Genomic DNA, 21,543 nt, shown 5'->3' on the forward strand with positions numbered 1-21,543 from the left:
ATTGCAACTACACCGTATACTTGCGGCGTGGTGAAAATAATAGCGAACAAGTTTTTGGCGCCGTTGCCGGGGATTAGTTTAGTTTCTTTGCTTGTGATATTTTGCTTCATTGTGCTTAACTACTTTAGACATTTTACTTGCTTTAATTTTTGTTTTCTATTTTAAGATTGTGATTTGACTCTTTGTTCTTGTTGGTTGATAGGTAGTGTATGAATACAAGGTCTAAAGGTGCACCTCTTATACCTATAGACCTTGAGGTTGAAGCTTTTTGCCGACACAACAAAGCAAGAACAAGAAGAGATAGAGAGTTGGAGGAAGCTATGGCGGAAAATTTCGATTTAATCCGTCAACTCCAAAGGCAATTGGAGGACATGCAAGGGCAAATCAATGAGCAAGAGGCTCAAAGGAATGCACCACCACCACCAACTATTAGCAATATGTTCCAACCCGTGGTCCAACAAGTGGGAGTGCATGCCCCGAGAATCAATGCCAATAATTTTGAGCTCAAGCCGGCCCTCATCAACATGGTGCAACAAAATCAATTCGCCGGTCTTTCTCAAGATGACCCGAATGGACATCTCGGCAATTTCTTGGAGATATGCGATACTATCAAGATAAATGGAGTTCCGGAGGATGCCATTCGACTCCGACTCTTTCCCTTCTCACTAAGGGGCATGGCCAAGACATGGTATCAATCTTTAGAGATTGGTTCCATCACTACATGGGAGAAAATGGCTCAAAGGTTCCTTATTAAGTTCTTCCCTCCAAGTAAGACAATGAAGATGAAGAAGGACATTGTCCAATTTCATCAATTTGATGGAGAGACCTTCTATGAAGCTTGGGAGAGATTCAAAGAGATGATAAGGAAGTGTCCCAACCATGGTTTGGATCAAAACACCATTATTTGCTCATTCTATACCGGGTGTAGTGGTGAGATGCAAAGAGACATGAATGCATCGGCCAATGGAGCATTGTTGGAGAAGAGCCACGAGGAGGCCACCCACATCATAGAGAACTTGGCCGCCAATAGCTACCAATTTCCGGGGGAGAGGACTATTTTGAAAAAGGTGGCGGCTACAACAAGCTCGGATCCGATAGCTCTTTTGACAGCTCAATTGACCGCCATGAATAACAAGATTGATGCTATGTCAATATCAAGAGTAGAGCCCGTGGTTGAAGAACAAACTAGCTTCGAGGATGTGAACTACATCAACAACAACAACAACCGAGGCCAAGGGAATTTCCGGCCTTCACATCAAGGTGGTTATCAAGGCCAAGGGCAAGGGCAATACAATCAAGGATTTCAAACAAATCGCCACCCAAATCTTGCCTATGGTAATCCCAACAACTTCTTGCAACCACCACCCGGATTTGCGGTAAGTGATGGTATGATCAAGGAAGAGAAGAAACTCAACCTTGAAGAAATTTTAATGAAATTCATGACGGCCACTCAAGCCCACATGACGAGAACCGATGAAAGGTTGGAGGCTCAAGCGACCCAATTGAAAATGCTTGAGATGAAAGTGGGGCAAATTGCCGAATCCTTAAGCAATCAACGCCAACAAGGGCAATTTCAAAGCAACACAATTGTAAAGCCTAAGGAGCATTGCAAAGCTATTAACATACTAGGTGAGACAACCTTTGAAGAGTCCAAGATGTGCTTGGGAGAGGAGGACATGGTTGAAATAGAGAAGAGCAATGATGGAGACATTTCTTCAAAAATGCAAAATGATAAGGAAAAGAATAAGGAAGTGTACAAAGCTCCACCTCCTTATTGCCCACCAATCCCCTTTCCTCAAAGGCTTCCCAAGAAGAATGTGGAGAGTGAGTTCTCCAAATTCCTTGAAATCTTTCGGAAGGTGAATATCAACATCCCTCTTGTTGAAGCTTTGCAACAAATGCCCAAGTATGCAAAATTTCTCAAGGAAGTTCTATCCAAGAAGAAGAAATTGGAAGAATTTGAAACGGTCAACCTCACCGAAGAATGTTGTGTCATTCTTCAAAAGAAGCTACCTATCAAGATCAAGGATCCCGGGAGCTTTACTATCCCATGTGATGTTGGAAATGGTCGTTTTGGAAAGGCCTTGTGTGATTTGGGAGCAAGCATAAATTTGATGCCTCTCTCCATCTTCAACAAGCTTGAAATAGGAACCATTAAGCCAACCACGATTGCTTTGCAAATGGCGGATCGTTCCGTTTCATATCCTAAAGGGATAGTGGAGGATGTCTTGGTGAGGGTTGACAAATTCATTTTTCCGGTGGATTTTGTGATGTTGGATATGGTCGAGGACAAGGATGTACCTTTGATCCTTGGACGTCCATTCTTGGCGACGGGAAGGGCCCTAATTGATGTTGCAAAGGGCAAGCTCACATTGAGAGTGAATGATGAGAGTGTTACCTTCTCAATCCACAAAGCTCCCAAGCACAAAGATGGGGAAGAAAGAATGAAAATGGAGGAATGCAAAATGATGCAAGTGATCGAACCTTGCATCAACATGAAAGAAAAATTGAAGGGAGAAAGGAAAGAGGAGGAAGCCCAAGGCTTGGAGTTGAAGCTTCTCCCCACACACTTGAAGTATGCATTCTTTGGTGAGAATGAGATACATCCAATGGGGCAAGACCGTGTACTCCAACTCAAAGAGTTAGATGAGTATCACGCATTTGAGAAGTCAAGCCTCTACAAAGAGAGGACAACAAGTGCTAATGACGAGATGATGCACAAACGGGAGTTTGCACCCGATGATGAAGTCCTTCTCCTCACCTTCCGTCAATCACTACCTCCGGAAAAGCCAAGATCAAAATGGACGGGTCCTTTCAAAATCAACAAGGTTTTCAACAATGGAGCAATTGAATTGAGAAAGAAGGATGAAAGAACCTTTGTGGTTGAGAAGGAAAGAATCAAGGCATTTTTGCCCTTGAAACCAAAAGTTGAAGTGTTCGTTGGAACCACCCCCCGAGCCATAACACCATCATGGAGACGTCTAGCTCATGACGTTAAACTAAGCGCTAGTTGGGAGGCACCCCAACAAGGTACCCTTTAATTTTTGTATGGTTTATTTTTTTTTATATGTTAGTTTTTTTTGTGAGTCCGAGACAACTTCTCCTTCTCTTTTCTTCCAAACTCATTTTCACTTTGTGTGAAATAAGCTTGGGGGGAGGGGAGAGATGGATTAGTTGTCTCATCTATCTTAAGCTTTACTTGTTTTTGTTTGTTTTAGTATTGTTGTCTTGTTTTTGTTATTGTTGAATAAATGAAAGCTTGAGAGTTAGTTGGGTTGATATTTTTGTTTTTGTTTTGCTTGGGATAATTGTATCAAACTTTGTGATGTTGATTGAATGTCATTGGGATTATGATATGAATTGTTTCTTGGAAAAATAGTGTGTATCATTTGTGGATTATGCATGAAAAGTTTGAACTTGTGACAAGTGAGTTAAATGTTTTGCCTCCAAGAACTTGATAATGAGCTTGTAAGATTTGAGCCATTGATTGTCATATTATCACAATCTCATTTCATTCTTGAGTGTAAATCAATTGAACATGTTCGTTAATCTCTAGAACTTGCCATAAGTCCTCTCTCAAAAAAATAAAAGTAGATGTGTTATGAATGTTGAAGTGATTTAAGGCCATCTTTGCAAACCACTTAACCCAAATCTTGTCCAAATTCTCATATGATCATAGTTTACCCACTTTTGTGCCTTATAACTTTTCTTTGAATTAACCAATGATGGGTAGAACTTAGATTGTTAGTGATTGCTTTGATGAAAAGGTTTGGGAAATGATTGAAATTGCTTATCAAGCTTTGATTGAGTGAAAATCACTAGTCCCCTATGAGCTTAGAAAGAAAAAGAAATGAAAATGAATGTGAATAAAAGAGCATAAATGGGAGTGATTTGCCTTTTGAATCATATCATGATAGATATCACTAAGGATGAAAAGATGAAATGTAGGGATTTTGGTTTATGTTTGATAAGAGAAATAGTGAAGTCGATTTGTTCATTATGATTATTTGATCGTGGGATGAGTCACTTTGCCTAAAAACTACTCACCTTACCAAAGAACCCTCATTACAACCCAAGGAAAGCCCTTTGTGATCTTTATTTATAACACATTGAAGTATAGTGAGTTAGGATAAATGGCAAGCTTATGGTAGATTGCATACTTGTTTCAATTTGAGTGCAAACACGTCCATTCTAAACACTTGAGAGTTGAGTGCGTCATTGAAACATCCACCTTGTGAGGATTCAAGCTTCGATGCTATAATATTGAACTCACTATCACTTGTGACTTCTTGGAATGCATTTCTGCTTGTGATACACTTTTGAAAGATTTTTAAAATTGTTGAAGCCCTTGAAATGACACCAATTCATGCTCACATGTTTGTTTACTTTTATTTCTCTTCTCTTCGTCGTTTGGGGACAAACAACACTTTAAGTTTGGGGGGTTGACAAACAAGGTTTTCGTACCTCAATTCCACATGTTTTGTTGTCATTTCCCTTCATGTTTTGCTTGTGAATGCTTGTTTGTGCCCGAATATTTAGTTTTATGAAGATTTGATGTCTTGGTGTAGTTTTGGAGTAATTTCAGGAACAATCAAGGATTAATTGGAGGATTTTGAAGATATGAGATTGAAGTACGTCTCGAGAGGAATCCGTGGGCGCAAACGGCGACCAAATCCGAGTCCGGACGAGGGAGAACGGAGCAAAACGAGCGGGCTGCACAAAACGCCCAGTACCCCGCGGTCACCACCCGCGGCCGCGGGGTGGGACCGCGGGTCAGCTGCCCCCGACTCCAGGACACACCCGCGGTCACCACCCGTGGCCGCGGGGCGGGACCGCGGGTCCCCTGACTCTCCCCCACGTTTGCCGGCCGCGGGCGCGGGCCAGGACCGCGGGAAAAGGGCGGAGCCTCCCCAAGTGGGCCCCAGTCGGGTTTTTCACCCCTTAAACCCCTTTCTCCCCCTTTTCCTCACACTATTCATCATCCCCAACATTCAACACACCCATTTCCATCTTCCCCAACACTCCACACACTAAACCCTAGCCTCCATTACCACATCTTTTTACCAAGATTGAATGCATTGAAGAGGAGAGAAGATTGAAGAAAGCTTATTAATAGGATTTGTCACTTCTTACTCTCTCTTTCATTTATGTATTTCTTTGATTTAGGTTTGTTGTTTGTGAACATGTTTGAATAAATCCCCCATTGGTTTGGGGATTAGGCTAGTTGATTATGTGATGGATTGATTATTATGCTTAATATATGTCTTGATTATTTCCTTGTTATTATCTTTTCAAGCCCTAGCTTTAATTCTTGTATGGATTGTTGGCCACTTTCTATGCATTTCTAATTTGTGATTTGAATTGGGAGAGGATAATCATAATAGATTAGGAGCTTGAAACATATTGACTCAATAAACCGGGAGGTTGAGAGTTGGGTGAGAGTTTACCGATCCTTTGTGCTTTTGGGAGTTATAGGTTAGAAGTTGACCGGGGACGGCAACTATGACCCGTAATCTACCGTTTTAGTCGTCCGGGAGGGGGCTAGAACTAGTGGGGAGATCACTCTAGATAAATAGGAATATCAAGACTAATATTGAGCTAATTTGAAGTCCATTGCTAATCCATCGATGCCTAATCCCTAAACCACTTTCATCACTTAATTAATCCACTTTGTTTGATTGTTCTTATTTTGTCTTTGAATTTGTTAGTTAATCAAACCACTCACCTCCTTGTTTAGTCTAAATAGCTCTAGCATAATGAATTAGGATAATCACTAGATTGAACTACTAATCCTTGTGGGATACGACCTTGCTTCCATATATTACAACTACCCGTATACTTGCGGCGTGGTGAAAATATTAGCGAACAAGTTTTTGGCAAAATCAAATAAAGAAGGGGAAGACTTGGAAAGGAGCACATCAAGACTACATGATTGAAGATCAAGATTATAGGATTTGTCTATGAATCTCTATCTCTCTATATCTTTATTTATGTTTTCTTATGACTTGAGATTTACTTTTATTATGAATATGCTTGGCTAAAATCTCTTATCTTAGGGATTAGATTAGATGGATTTGTAATGGATTGATTTCTTTGTTCAATATATATCTTGATTGTGCTTATTGTTATCTTTTCAAGTCCTAGATTTATCTCTTGTATGATTGGTTGGCCACCTTTTGTGCATTTCTAATTTGTGATTTGAATCGGGAGAGGATAATTACAATAGATTAGGAGTTTGATACATATCATCTCAATAAACCGGGAGGTTGAGAGTTGGGTGAGGGCTTATTGATCTTTTGTGCTATTGGGAGTTATAGGTTAGAAATTGACCGGGGACGACAATTATGACCCGTAATCTACTGTTTTAGTCGTCCGGGAGGGGGCTAAAACTAGTGGGGAGATCGCCCTAGATAAGTAGGCCATATCAAGATTTATATTGATTTAGATTGAAATTCATTACGATCCATCGAAATCTAGTCCCTAGGATAACTTTCCTTCGAGTCATTCCCCAATTTATTAATTAAGTTTATTTTGTTGTTATTTTATTTATTTGCTTATTTAGCTTTGTTTTAGTTCTCAATATCTCTTCATCTTTGGTTGTCTAAATAGATTGAAAACAACTTATTAATAGTATTTAGAAGTTTAAATTCACCAATCCTTGTGGAATACGACCTTGCTTCCCTTATATTGCAACTACATCGTATACTTGCGGCGTGGTGAAAATAATAGCGAACACATATGTATCCCTTTTTGTGTATTTCTATTTATTTGTTAATGTTTTAGTCAAAAAAGTACATGTCCACATGAAATAAGAGATAAGGTGACTGCACAAATTTGGATTGTAATGAGGCTTTAATGCTCACTTTCTGCATGCATTTGATTGCACATTGAATAATAGATTGAAGTGTACTGAATGAATGAACAATACATTTCACGTGAATTTGTACAAAGGAATCTAATATTAGTCTATAATGGCTACACTTGTGAATGAGAAAACATAAATCCAAATACTCGTAGAAAGAGCATTCAGTTAAAAAATTGAGAAATTGAAACCCTCAAAGATTTGAGAAGTGGTTTGTGCGATAGTTGGTGCAATTGGTGTTCAAATTCTACTTGAAGAGGTGATTTTCTCATATATTGTTTGTGTAATTAATAGTTTGAATGTTTTATGTTATATTTATGAGAATTTTTAAAGTGTTTATGCATATTTTAATACTACATTTTATGTGTTTTTATAGATGGAATTCGTTAGATACATATATGTGAGATACAACGGACTCGTCGATGGTATACACTATGTTGGTGGGGCTACAGAGGTCCTTCCCCTCGTCAACGAAACTATTGAGAGCCTGATGTGCAGCGTCAACAATATTATGAGGACGCATTCGTTGAGCTCGAGCTACCAATTGTATTATTTGGCGACCAATCTATTTGGTAGGGAGATGAAATGTGGCTTGGCCACAGACGATGACGTGGAAGCCTTGTTGGCAACTGCCGACTATCCCATGGTGTACGTTGAGCACTACAACGGTCCGATTGTAGAAGAAGCCTACATCCCTACTTTTAATTTTGCTGAACCTTCGGGACACGTAGATGAAGCACAATGCAGTCAGTATGAGACGCCGTATTATCATCATACGTCGTTTCATGGTGTCCAGAGCTCGCCTCCACGACAATATTTTACATGGGATGGACAACCACTAGACGAATCTGCATGGAATCAAACCGAAAGGCTTAATGAAGTATGTGGGAGATTGAACGATGTGCGGACAGATGATGAACCTGAGCACGAAGCTGAAGGCTCGGTTGCATCAGGAGACGATGATGATTCTGATGACGAAGAATTTGACCCTGCGCTCGAGGTGGGCACTGCTTCTGATGCCTCTGAGGATTTATTAGACGACGATCTAATCGATTTCACGGAGACCCGAGCGAGCAGGTTGGATCCGACAAAGTACAACACGTGACGGAGATCCGACAGCCGAGACCGGTGATCTAACTAATTGGTTAGTTCCCTTGATTCCAGTGGACGCCTCGGCTTCGCTGGTTGCTCGCGAGAGTGACCCTTCTAGAGTTGATGATCTGCAGAAGAATTCTTTTTACAACAGCAAAGACGACCTGATCATTGCTGTTGGTTTGTGGAGCATGAAGCGAGGCACTGAGACAAAAGTTGTCCGCTCAGATCCGGGACGAGTCTATTTCTCGTGCAAGCACTCTGACAACTGCAATTTCGATCTTCGTGCGTCTGTTCACGGCCGAGGGATGTGGAGAGTGCATAAGTTGAAAGAGCATTCATGCGAAGGGGACTTGCGCACAGCTAAAAAAATCAAGGCGCACTCGAAGGTGGTGGCAGCGTTTGTCGCAAACAGAATACGCGATGATGGAGAGGTCATTAAGCCGAAATCCATCATGGCTGAGTTAGTACGCGATTTCGGCATCAAAATCAAATATGATGTCGCGCTGCGTGCAAGAAATCTCGGGATGGATATGATATACGGTCGAGTTGATGATTCGTTCCTCCTGCTCCCAAGATATCTGTATGCCCTGAAGGAAGCGAATCCTGGCACCTTATATGATTTGGACGTAGATGTAGACTGCCGGTTCAAACATTTGTTTGTTGCTCTGTGGGCTTCCATCTCACCTTTCTACTTTCACCTTCGACCAGTGATTGTGGTTGACGGCACACACCTGAAGGGCAAAAATAGTGGCATTTTGTTTGTCGCCGTGACAAAAGACGGAAACGAGGCAGTTTTTCCCTTGGCGATCGGTGTCGATCCGATCGAGAATGATGAGTCGTGGAAGTGGTTTATGTCACATCTGAGAGGTGCTTGCGGCGAGCCCGATAACTTACTTATTGTATCTGATGCGCATGTCTTCATCGCTAATGCTGTGAAGAGCGACGTCGGGGTTCCACCTGAATAGATGCCTCAGAGCGGTCCCCACCACTCACATCCGGTCGAGGATTCCTCTGGCCGAAGACGCCCGGACCTGGAAACTGGACATCTCCTTCATTCGCGACCGATAGCCACCACTGCGTCCTCGCCTCCTGCTGTTCGGGCTGCAACTCATAAAGATCGTTCTCCTACAATAAAAAATATATGTACATGATGATTAATATTCATAACATCAAATATAATTAACTAATAAACACTTAAATTATTACCGGTGACTCAAATAGGGGCTGCAAATCTTCACTGATTTTACTCAAGAAGGTCCACCTCTTGAATCTAGGTATTATCCCGGCATTATGTAGAGCGACGGCTCTGCCCAAGCCGGGAACAACCTCAAGACCCCAAGTATATAGAGCCCAAGAAGGCCCATAGAAGTGGTACTTCCATTTTTTCGACATCTTCTTCATCCTGTAGTTCAAGCGATCATATGCCGCTGCACCCCAAGGAAATGTGGAGAACTCCGACAAGTCCTCCACCAAAGCCCACGTCCAGATCTCCACGGGTCGTGGCAAATCCACGCCCAAAACAAATGCGTGTAGCACCAACAGGTGGGCCACACGCAGTGCTACCGAGCCGTCGGGGTCGACAATCTCCGTCCACTGATCAAAAAAAATGTTTGCCAACTCCTGAACTGACAAGCGCTGCCCGCCACAAACTCGTGTGTAGGCTACATTGTTTCTCAAATTGTGGGAGGCTAATGGATCGAAATGATGTGGCCCAAATGGCAATCCGGTCACAAGAGCGAAAGCGGCGTGATCAAGGCAAACCTTCTTGCCGTTGATGTAGAACCACATCACATCGTCACTATCCAGCAGATGACGAGAGACAATATGGTGCAATGCCATGTTGCACCTGTTGCCCGGCTCCCAATCCAACAAATGTCCAAAGCAACCCTGCCTGAACGTATTCTCCAGTGCGTCGCCCCCAATTTCCCTCAGTCGCTCGGGTACCCGGGACAAATAACTGGTCTTGTAGTAAGAACTGATCTGCGTCCCGGGGCGATTTATTGTTTTGGGCCTCCGATAACCGATCTATTCAATACCAAAAATATATCAATTAAAAAGCCAAAATATAATTAATTAAGAAAAATAACACAAAATTTAATAATAACATAAGTAATTCAACCAAATAGAATTAAACAATTTATTAATAATTCACGAAAATAATTATGTACATGTAGAGGATCTTCTCGTTAGTTTCAATTTATGCACTACCCAATTCAATTCTTTGGTTGTGTATTTTATTTAAATTATTGAAATGATTTTAAAATTAAACTAAATCAATTTATATACAAACTAATTCACAAATAACATAACTAATTCAACCAAAATGACTACAACAAAATAACATAAGTAATTCACGAAAATAATTAATTATTTTCGTCCCAACAAAATAATTAAACATAATGACTACAACCAAAATGAATATACAACCAATAATTAATTATTTTCGTCCCAACATAAGTAAATTCCATCCCAATAATTAAACAAAATGACTACAACAAAATAACTACAACCAAAATGACTACAACAAAATAACTACCCAATTCACGAACACAAGTAATTCGAATTAAACAATTTCACCAAAATAATTCACGAACCCAATTCACGAATTTAAAATCAACGAAATAGGATACTTACTTGATTTGAAGAAGAAGCCATGGTGTATGCCTTCGGACGTTGAAAAAATCGTGAATGCTCTCCTTCAAGTTCAAAAAAAATGATTCTCATTCAAACATGGACAAACAAGAAAACAAATAAAAAAAAAAAAATTCATTCCAATTTACCTTCGGTTTGGAATGCTCTCCTCTTTCTCAAAAATTTACCCGATGCTCTTTCTCCTCTCTCTCTCTTTCTCGGCTGCCTCTCTCTCTCACTCTCTCTCAAAAAATAAACTGATGCCGTGAATTCAAAATGGAATGCGGCTAGGTTAAAAGTTCTAATTCTTATACATGTAAATGGGTTTCTTGGTCAAACAAGCCTTAAATTGCCTTGTGAATTTGAGATACAGCCGTGTATATCCCCCCAATAAAGCTTCCGCGATTCTCGCCTATCTGTATAGCCGTATGAATTGTCCAATCACCCTTTAAGCTTATAATTAAAAAAAAAATAGGTTTTCGTGTATAAATAGAAGAAATAGTAGTAAATTAAGGGTAAAAAATACGAATATTATATAAAATGATATGCAAAATTATTTTAAAGACATTTAATAACTTACCCGCCACTAAAGTGTAGCCGTCCGATATAGCCGTGAGTAGTTTCTTTCACACGGCTACGGCAGCCGGCTACATATTTCTGGCGGGTACTTGGTGTTATGGTGTAATATGTTTCATTGATTCATAATATATGATATTTTAATTTTTTTATCCATCATTTGCTATTATTTTATGTGTTACAATATTAATTCATATTCCAATCAAATAAACTAAATAAATTTAGACTTATTGAGTTTATTTTGTCAATCTCCTTCTCGTGAATTTACTGCAAAGAAGAAATAGACCCTATAAAGCTGCATTGTAGCCGTATGAATTGTCCAATCACCCTTTAAGCTTATAATTAAAAAAAAATTAAGTTTTCGTGTATAAATAGAAGAAATAGTAGTAAATTAAGGGTAAAAAATACTAACATTATATAAAGTGATATGAAAAAATATTTTAAAGACATTTAATAACTTACCCGCCAGTACTTAGTAGCCGTACGCTGTAGCCGTGAGTAGTTTCTTACCCACGGCTACGGCAGCCGGCTACATATTTCTGGCGGGTAATGGGTTGTAAGGTGTATTATGATTCATTTATTCATAATATATGATTTTTTAATTTTTTTATCGACTATTTGCTATTATTTTATGTGTTACAATATTAATTCATATTCAATTATATAAATTTAGACTTATTGAGTTTATTTTGTCAATTTCCTTCTCGTGAATTTACTGCAAAGAGATTGCCCCCTATAAAGCTGCATTATACCCGTGAATTGTCCAATCACCCTTTAAGTTTATAATAATAATAAAAATTAGGTCTGTTTAAAAATTTTAAATCAAGATTATTATGAAACTAGAATTTTTTTTAAAGCTAATTAAGTATTTACCCGCCTGTTAATCCTAGCCGGTCACAGTAGCCGCTGGGATCCATTTCCAGCTGGCTACGTCTAACGGCTACGATTAACAGGCGGGTAATTGTTGTATTAGCTTCAAAAAAAAACTTGTTTCATAATACGCTACATTTAATTTTTTTTCAACTTTCTTATACATGTTTAATAACATGAATACCTGTCTTTATTTTTTCGAACTTAAGGCATTTAGGGTTACAAATAATGTCATTTCCTCAGATTTAGAGTCATATTTAACTACCTCTCTTACACATTTTCTTACACAAGTGTACTTGTGTAAGAAAAGTGTAAGAACTTTTACGGAAAACGATGCAAACCTATCACCATCAATTGCAAAGTAGGTAGTTTTATAAGACATCTTATATGGATGAGTAATTTTGTAAGATAACTAACCAAAGTGGGTACTTTAAATTCCATCCCTTATTTAATTCCCAACACGAAAGCCGGACAAATAGTTGGATACTGAATGCATGTTTGTGTAGGTACGTAACATCATCCTTCGTGCCAAGAAAAGAAGAGAAGATGTAAGACATTTATGAAAATGGCATTTCCCTACTAATGAAATGACATTTCATAGATAAGATAAGCATGCTTTCATATCTAAAGTTGCAAGGACACACACGTCATAATAATTAATCACATTTCCAAAATTGTACGCTCATGCTCCACACCACTCATTTTCCAAAAACGAAGAAAGTGTTTTAGCTTATTATATGCACGATTTATAAAATGTAATATCGGTTAAGAATTTACTCCCTCCGTCAGTATTACAAATATCATACTTTCATAATAAGATGTTATATTATAAATGTCCCATTTCTTTTTTAGCAACATATTCTCTCTTTATATCTAATATTTAAATAATTAATTTTCACAAACCCACTTTATCTATTAATTACATATTTCTTAATCTTCGCGCTCAAAAGTAATGAGACATTTATAATTGAGACAGAAGAAGTATAAGTTATTAAAGTGTTTAATTGGTCAGTTGCGCTTATAACTTTTTGCAGTGGAGTGGGAGACGGCGAGAGCCAAAGTTTAGTGTAGAGCTCAGTGGAGAGGGAGACGGACGAAAACAGCGAGCAAAAGTTCAGTGGAGAGGCGAGTAAACCCTAGTTGCGGCGGTATTTTTTTTTTAAGTACCTGATGGTATTTTGAACTAAAGTACACAAATGTTGGTGTCTTCTTTGATTTTAATGCACGGTAGGTAAGAAGGAATAAATTCAGTCAAAAACATGTCTTACACACACCCACTCTTCAGACACTTTTTAGCATGGTAGTTTCGAAAATTAATACTATGAAATTGAAATGGTATGAAGTGTAGGATTTTGAAAAAGTGAGTATATTTTGTAGATAGGTTTAGAAAAGTGGGTAGTTTTATATATTGTCACTTTTTTTAAATAATATATATTGAAAATAATAAATCATAATAATATTATTTGATGAGGACAAAAATATGCATCCCTTGAAGACCAGGAGATCAAGGCCAATCCAACGATAATAGCACTGCTTATCGTCTAGCAGCCCTGATTTCTCGAGATTTAGAGCTATTTTGAAGACTATCAAATATCCAATAAAGAAAGAGATTATCATGAATAAAGGGATAAATATGAAGAATTACAGTCCTATTATAAGTCTAAGAGGAGTCCTATTCCTACTATAATTCCTAGTATTTTTTGCCTATAAATAGAGGCATAATATTCATTATTCGGGAAACAACTTTGTACAATGTAAACACGCACAAAGCATAGTGAAAACCCTTAGAAACTCTCTGTGGACTGTGGATGTAGATCTTTACGATCGAACCACGTAAATTCCTGCTATTGCTTTCCGTTATAGGTGATTTTTTGGGCACAACACTATTGTTTTTGCAATCTGATTGTTGTTTATTAAATCATGAAATAATAAAATGAGATTGAGAAATTTAATTTCACTATTTATATGTTGCATATTAGCTTATTTTGTCAAACATTTCTCAAGAGTAAATGTTGTTAAATAGCGTGATATGGATGTTAATATGAGCTAAAATCCAATAGATTAGGCTCAAGGCGGCATAACCCAAAAATCAGAATTAGGGAAGACTCTTGAGAAGACGATTTTGTCTTGGGACTTTGTGTGGGAAGAACTTAAAATGATGAAATTACCCCTCTGCATCCAGATATGGAAAGACAATAATGCCGCTTAACTTAAAATTGCTTATAGATAGATAACTTCAGGTGGCGTTGGAGTCCTAGGGGAGGGGGATCGCCAGGTATGTAGCGAACGCGGTGTTTGTGGAGTGGGGCCACCTTGAGCACCTGGAAGCAGTGGTGGACATGGAAAACACGACATCGCAGCTTACACGCACCGCTACAACCTCACCACTGCTCTTTCATCGTGCGACCTCCATTTTTGATGGACCCCTTAGTCCACTTCATCACTAACCACCACCTTACCACCACTCAGTCGACACACCGCTACACCCTCAAAACCCTAGTCCACTTAATCACCAACCACCACCTCAAGCACACCAAATGCGCCCACGCCCTCCGCTCCCCGTCGTCACCTTCGCCAATCGAAAGCCCTTCCTCCATTATCTCATTGGAAATGTTCAATCCTCCGATTCAATTATCCCACTTAATTTCCCCGACATTAACCCTCAAATTTGCAACGTAAATCACAGGCAGCAGTACAAGGCGGAGCTCGATAGATTTTGGAGAAGTCGGCATGAAGGAGCAAAAGAGAGAGAAATATGGCGGCGTGAAGGAGTGCGCACGAGAGAGTGAAAGCGAGCGAGCGAGCGAGAGAGAGAGAGGGAGAGAGAGAGAGAAGGAGAAGGAGAAGGAGAAGATGAATCTAGAACATTGATATTTCATTTATTTTTTCTTTTTTTATTTCAGCAAAAAATCTATATAGATTGAAATATCCACATTGGCTTCCATCCTGGTTTTAATTCCACATCAATTCTGGGTATCAGAAAATTTTAATATGGCACAAACAATATTCTTTTGATAGGTAGTGTATCGTTTTTATAATACCTTTAAGTTGAGACATTTTTTAGAATTAGTTAGAACAATTGGACAATAAGTAACATTAACCCTATTATATACTCCCTCCGTCCACGAAATCGTTTTCACTTTGTGGACCGCACGGGTTTTAAGAAAATAGTTGATTGTAGTGGGTATTGTTGTGAATGGAGTTTGAATCCTACTATTGTTTTGAATGAAGTTTGTGGACCCCACTACTACAAATAGAAGTGAAAATAGACAGATTAAAATGGCAAAAGTGGAAACGATACCGTGGACGGAAAAAATATGTAATTATAAATAGGGGTGAGCATTCAGATTTCGGATCGGATTTTTGTCTGATCCGATCCAATATGAAAATTCGAAATTACCCTAAAATTCAATCTGATCCAAACCATATTATCTGAAAATCCGAATCCGAAAAATTTCGGATAAAATCCGATCCAAACCGAAAAATCCAAAATATGATTTTTTTTTTCAAAATGTTAAAAAAAATCCAAAAATCGAAAAACTCTGATAAATCCGAAAAAGATGTCAACCTAACATATTAGATAATTACAAGCAAATTAAGGTCCTAATTAACAAGCCATTAATTATAATCAACCAAAATGAGAGTATAGGGTTAGAATTTAGAAATATTTAATTATTTAAAAAGTAATAGTTATATATATTTATTTATAATATTATAATATTAATTATATTATAAATATAATTCAAATTTCGTATTTATTCGGATTTTTAAAGTGTCAATCCGATCCGATCTGAAAATCCGAAATTTACTTAAAATTCAATTCGATCCGATCAAATCCAAAAATTCAAAAAATTCGAACCAAAGTTTAAATTTCGATTTGGTTCGGATCGGATATTCGGATTGCGGATATTTTGTTCACCCCTAATTATAAATAGAGGAGCAGTATTATATTGGACGTACTTGACCAGCTGTAGCACGATCACGTACATAAATGGGATGTGTGGAAGTGGTTCTACCAATTTAAGAAAAACCAGAGAAAGCATTGGCATTGCATCAAATGTCTGTTTCTTTGCTTGTGAAAAAATGTACTTTGCCCTTGATGCCAAGGCACCCCTTCATTGTCTTGGTGCATATCAAACGTAGTACTATTTTATGTTACTGTCAACTATTATGAAATAATGTCAGATTTCAATAAAATTTGTGTGTATAAAATAAGAGGATGTTGGACTACTAACTCATATGCAAGAAAATGTTGGCTTCCTCTCTCACTCTTCTCTTCATGTATTGTGACATTGTCTAATCAAACATGTTTTTCATTGGAGGATTTTTAATCATTCATCGTTGTACAAGTTGGGGTACATGTTTCTTTTTCTCGAGATGGCTATATTTTAAGAGGGTGAAAAATTGGAAGATATGTATTAACTGAAACAGATCATTTAATTATAATGTAACCGTGCTGTAACTTTTAATACACGTGACAATATATATATATATATATATATATATATATATATATTGAATAGTATTCAAAAGAAAAAAGAGAAAATTACACTTTAGTACTCAATTTCTTGACTTTATTACAATTACTACGTCTTAATATAAAGCATCTCTGCCAAAAAAAAAAAAAAAAAAAGAGCACGTGCGATATACTTAATCGAACAATCACACTTTTAGAATTTGATTTCTGGAACAAATAATCCTACGTGGAATTCGGAACCTGAATTGAATTTTAATAACAAAAGTAAAAATATGTATTGAAACGATGTCATTTAATTAGGTGCAAGAAGTTAAATTTAAAATTCACATGGATTTGAAGAGATCTTATTTTTGGCATCAAAATAATGACGCTTTAATGTTAACTTAATTTTAATTTTTTTTTTTGTTAAAATCCAGCTCAACTTCCGGCATGTCATGTTAGTAGGATTTTCGTCACCAAAAATCAAACCTCAGACGTAATTGTTAAAAGTTTAATAATTTGTGTTCTATAAATTGTTACTATTTCTTCAATTTAGGTCACTATATAATTGTAATAAGATTAATATTTTGAGTATTTTTTTTTAAAATTGAGTATTAATTCAGGTGTGATTTTTCTTTTCTTTTGAAGGGGTACGAGTGATTGCTAATTAAGCTTGTTCTTGGATTGTTGTCCAAATAAGCTATCAATTAACAAAACCAATCATTCTTAAACACGTCAATCAAAAACTAACTAGACAACTATTACTTGATCTGAATTCGTGGATCCCACATTACTATTCTCGTTTAGCTTAAAAAAAATCTATTCTTGGATTTTAGTGTGCAAAACAAATTGTGCTAAGACAACACAACAAAGGGGGTGAAAATTTTGGCCGTAAGCATTTCACATCTCACACTAGTGGAAAAATTAATTACTAGTTCTTTATCATTATTATTTGAATTAATGTATCAAAATATTCATTTTTATATAGTAAAAATAAAAAATATTTATTGAAATAAAAACATAAAAAATAATCATTTTTTTGTGAAAAAAGACTAATCTACCTCTGCCATGAGAATTGAATTCCCGTCGGCTTGAAGTTCTTCTTCTTCATCTTCATGAATTCCTGCTAACTTGAATTCCCAAAATTTGATCTCTCTCTACCGATTTCTCATTTCTCTCTTTGTCGTTCTTTCTTCTTTCTATCTCTTCTTTCTCTCGCAAGTTTGCAACTAGTGACTGCAATGATGACGTCGTTCCCTTCACTGTCGCCCAATTCCAAAGCCACAAGCTGTCGGAGCATCAGGTGGATCCCCACCCCAGTTTCTTGCTGTCATGCAGCATTGGTTGGGGCACTGACCATACAAAGTAGCTGAGGCACCTCAAGTGGCAGAATGGGATACACGGAAGGAACAAAAAAGCTTTCAGCCACTCATTTATGAAGAAATGGTAATCAAACCACAAACCATAAGCACAACCCTAATTTGTCGTCACACTGACTGAAAGGCCATGACGGACCTTCTGCAACTCACGTATGCTAGTGACGCCGCAAGCCAACGTCAAGTGGACACGCGCATGAGGTCGTGTTGTGTGCACGAGCGCGGGCTCTCTGCACCGATGATAGCACAGTAAGCACAAATGCTAGCAAGGACATTGAAGCACGACATCGGAGGTTGAACGGTGTTGCATAGATCTAATTTAAATTTCATAAGATGTACTGGGAAAAAGGATGCGCAATATGTCTTTTTGTAGTTTTTTCAACAAAAAAAAATGATATAGAAATTACTATGGATTTAATCAAATATTTGAGGTTGCATGCTGTTTTATGGAAGTGAGTTTGTGTTGTTAATATTCTTGAGACACCAACTCGACGAATTCACAACTGAATCGTTAGTGTTGGTTGTGAATTCGAGTTTTAAAGCTCGAATTCACAACTTGTTATCTTGGTTGTGAATTTAAGTTTTAAAAGTAAAATTCACCACTCGAATATAGATTGATTGTCAATTCGAGTTTTAAAATTAGAATTAGCAAGTAGAAATAGTTTTAAGGGAAAAGGTTCAGATCCACCCTTCAAGTGGTAGCCTTTATAGCGTATAGCCCTCCCTTAGTCACTGTGTGTGCAACTAAACCCCCGAACTAAAAAAAGGCTCAATTAAGACCATCTGACCAAACAACGTTTTGCCACCGTTAGTCAACCATTTTTCTAAATTAAATTGTGGGGCCCACCTTCACCATTCTCTAACACTATCTTTCTTTCTCTCAATTTCTTCTCAGATGTTGTTGAACTTCACCAACTTGTCTTACAATCATGTTGCTGGTGAACTCGATTAAGTCCGTTTATCACACTTTTCGGTGAAGATGGGTCCTCACTATGCACAACCTCGCTCTTCTTCCTCACATACTCCTTCTTTCTCTTCGGCTTTCTCTCACTAGCCACCGTCGTCGCGCCGCTCCCTCCGGTGATGGTCGGAGCCAGATACCACCCGATCGACGTGCATAGGATCGCGAAGAAGCGGCCATAAATCGTGAGAAACAAAAGAATCAACACCACCATCACCTGGAAATAGAAATGAGGATGCTTCAGATCCTCCAGCTTAAAACTCTCCTCTTGCATCTCAGGCGTCGTCGCAATCTTCTTTTTCATAGTCTTCTCGCTCTTTGCCTCCGTCGGCGGGGCTCTTGAAGCTGCGCTGCTCATTCAAATTCTTCATCGATTTCGACGAATGCTTCTCCGACGATCGGTTTAACATTGTCGGAATTGTTGGCGTAGACGAATCGGACGAAGGAAATGTCCTCGGATCCTTTCTACGTGTAGATCTCCTGCTTCTTATCATCGAGATATGCTAAGAGAGCGTAGAATTTGTCGAGGCCTCTACCCGCGTACAGATTTTTGCTGCCGCTTTCTCTCTCCATGATATTGCAGAAGCTGGTGCTCCGCCGCGACCGCTTCGGTGTGGAGCAGGGGCTGACATAGGCTTCATGATCACTGTCATCTTGATTGCTGAAACTTCCACTTTCGCAAATGAACATTTGAGAATTTTTCTTTTTCTTTTTATGCTGTGATGTTTGATGATTGTTTAGAGAGATAAAGATAGTGTGAGAGAATGGTGAAGGTGTTTTGCCACCGTTAGTCAAACTTTTTTAAAAAAAATAAATTATGGGGCCCACCTTCACCATTCTCTCACACTATCTTTCTCTCTATCAAAAATCATCAAAAGTCACAGCATAAAAAGAAAAAGAAAAATTCTCAAATGTTCATTTGCGGAAGTGGAAGTTTCAGTAATCAAGATGACGACGATCACGAAGCCTATGCCAGCCCCTGCTCCACGCCGAAGCGGTCGCGGTGGAGCACCAACTTTTGCAAGATCATGGGGAGAGACAGAGGCAGCGAAAATCCGTACGCGGATAGAGGCCTCGACAAATTCTACACTCTCTTAGCAGATCTCGATGATAAGAAGCAGAAAAGATCTACACACAAAAAAGATCCGAGGACATCTTCTTCGTCCGATTCGTCTACGCCAACGATTTCGACAGTGTTAAGCCGATCGTCGTCAAGGTCAAGGAGAAGAATACGCCGAAATCGACGAAGAATTTGAATGACTAGCGCAGCTTCAAGAGCGCCACTGATCAAAACGGCGGCGCGGAGACCGGAGGCGAAGAATGAGAAGACTATGAAGAAGAAGATCGCGACGACGCCTGAGATGCAAGGGGAGTTTTAAGTTGAAGGATCTGAAGCATCCTCATTTCTATTTCCCGGTGATGGTGGTGCTGATTATGTTGTTTCTCGCGATCTACGGCCGCTCCTTCGCGATCCTGTGCACGTCGATCGGGTGGTATCTGGCTCCGACCGTCACCGGAGGGAGCGGCGCGGCAGCGGTGGCTAGTGAGAGAAAACCGAAGAGGAAGAAGGAGTATGTGAGGAAGAAAAACGAGGTTGTGCATAGTGAGGGCCCATCTTCACCGAAAAGTGTGATAAACGGACTTAATCGAGTTTAGCAGCAACATGATCGTAAGACAAGTTGGTGAAGTTTAGCAGCATCTGAGAAGAAATTGAGAGAGAGAAAGATAGTGTTAGATAATGGTGAAGGTGGGCCCCACAATTTAATATAAAAAAAAGTTTGTCTAACGGTGAATAAATGCCGTTTGGCCAGAGGGGCTTAATTGAGCCGTTTTTTTTTAGTTCGGCGGTTTAATTGCACACACAGTGAGTAAGGAGGGCTATACGCTATAAGGGCTATCACTTGAAGGGTGGATCTGCACATTTTCCCTAGTTTTAATTGTGAATTCGAGCTCAAGAACTCGAATTCACAACTAAAAGAATTAATGAAGGATAAAATGTAAGTGTGGCTAATTTTTTAGTCCCTTTTTTTTAATCTTAGTGGACGATTTTTATTTTTACTATTTTAATTTGGACACTCTTTAAGTCCACTCGTTATTATTTTTAGAAACAATAGGGTCAAATGGCCCTATTCAACATACAACATCAAATTTTGTCCACCATTTGAAAAAACATAAATTTTGACCATTTTTTGTATGTCATGACTATTCTACCCTTCTCTCTCTCTCTCTCTCTCCTCTCTCTTTCTCATCTCGGCTGCCGCTCTCTACTCTCTCTTTCTCATCTCCCTCTCTCTCTCTCCAGCGGCGCCGAGCTTGAAGAATTCGTCGGAGCTCTCGCGGCTTGGGCAGACTTCGTCGGAGTAGAGGATGAGGCGGCGGCGATGGAGGAGATCCAGTCCTCTGAAATCGACGGCATGGAGGAGGTCGGTCAGGTGGCGGAGGATGAGGCGGCGACGAAGGCAGATCTGATCTGATAAGACGGCGGATCTGATCTGACGAGGCAGCGGCGGTGGATCTGATCTGATCGTTGCGCCGCCTCCTCCATCGGCAGATCTGATCTTCGCCTCCTTCGATTTCAACCATCGACAGATCTGATCTGATCTGATCTGTGCTGCACGTATGGCACTTATGGCACTATTAGTGCCATAAGTGCCATAAGTGCACACTTCCCCCTAGGGCTTAGATATTTCATTTAGGGTTTAGATTATCCATTTGG

General features: G+C 38.9%; 1 protein-coding gene and 1 non-coding gene across 2 annotated transcripts; both read right to left on the minus strand.

Moving 5' to 3' along the window:
- Positions 1–779: 779 nt before the first annotated feature.
- LOC131013817 (small nucleolar RNA R71) lies at positions 780–886 on the minus strand. Its single transcript, XR_009097896.1, has one exon. It is a non-coding gene; the product is annotated as a small nucleolar RNA R71 (small nucleolar RNA).
- Positions 887–18,774: 17,888 nt separating this feature from the next.
- On the minus strand, positions 18,775–19,517 carry LOC131009621 (uncharacterized). The gene is made up of 2 exons (XM_057937034.1): positions 19,297–19,517; positions 18,775–19,177 (listed from the first exon to the last, which is right to left on the minus strand). Exons 1-2 carry the CDS (start codon positions 19,515–19,517, stop codon positions 18,775–18,777), a joined length of 624 nt encoding a protein of 207 aa, XP_057793017.1.
- Between the last annotated feature and the right edge of the window lie 2,026 nt (positions 19,518–21,543).

This window comes from Salvia miltiorrhiza, chromosome 2 (genome assembly GCF_028751815.1).
Source record: "Salvia miltiorrhiza cultivar Shanhuang (shh) chromosome 2, IMPLAD_Smil_shh, whole genome shotgun sequence".
Lineage (NCBI taxonomy): Eukaryota > Viridiplantae > Streptophyta > Magnoliopsida > Lamiales > Lamiaceae > Salvia > Salvia miltiorrhiza.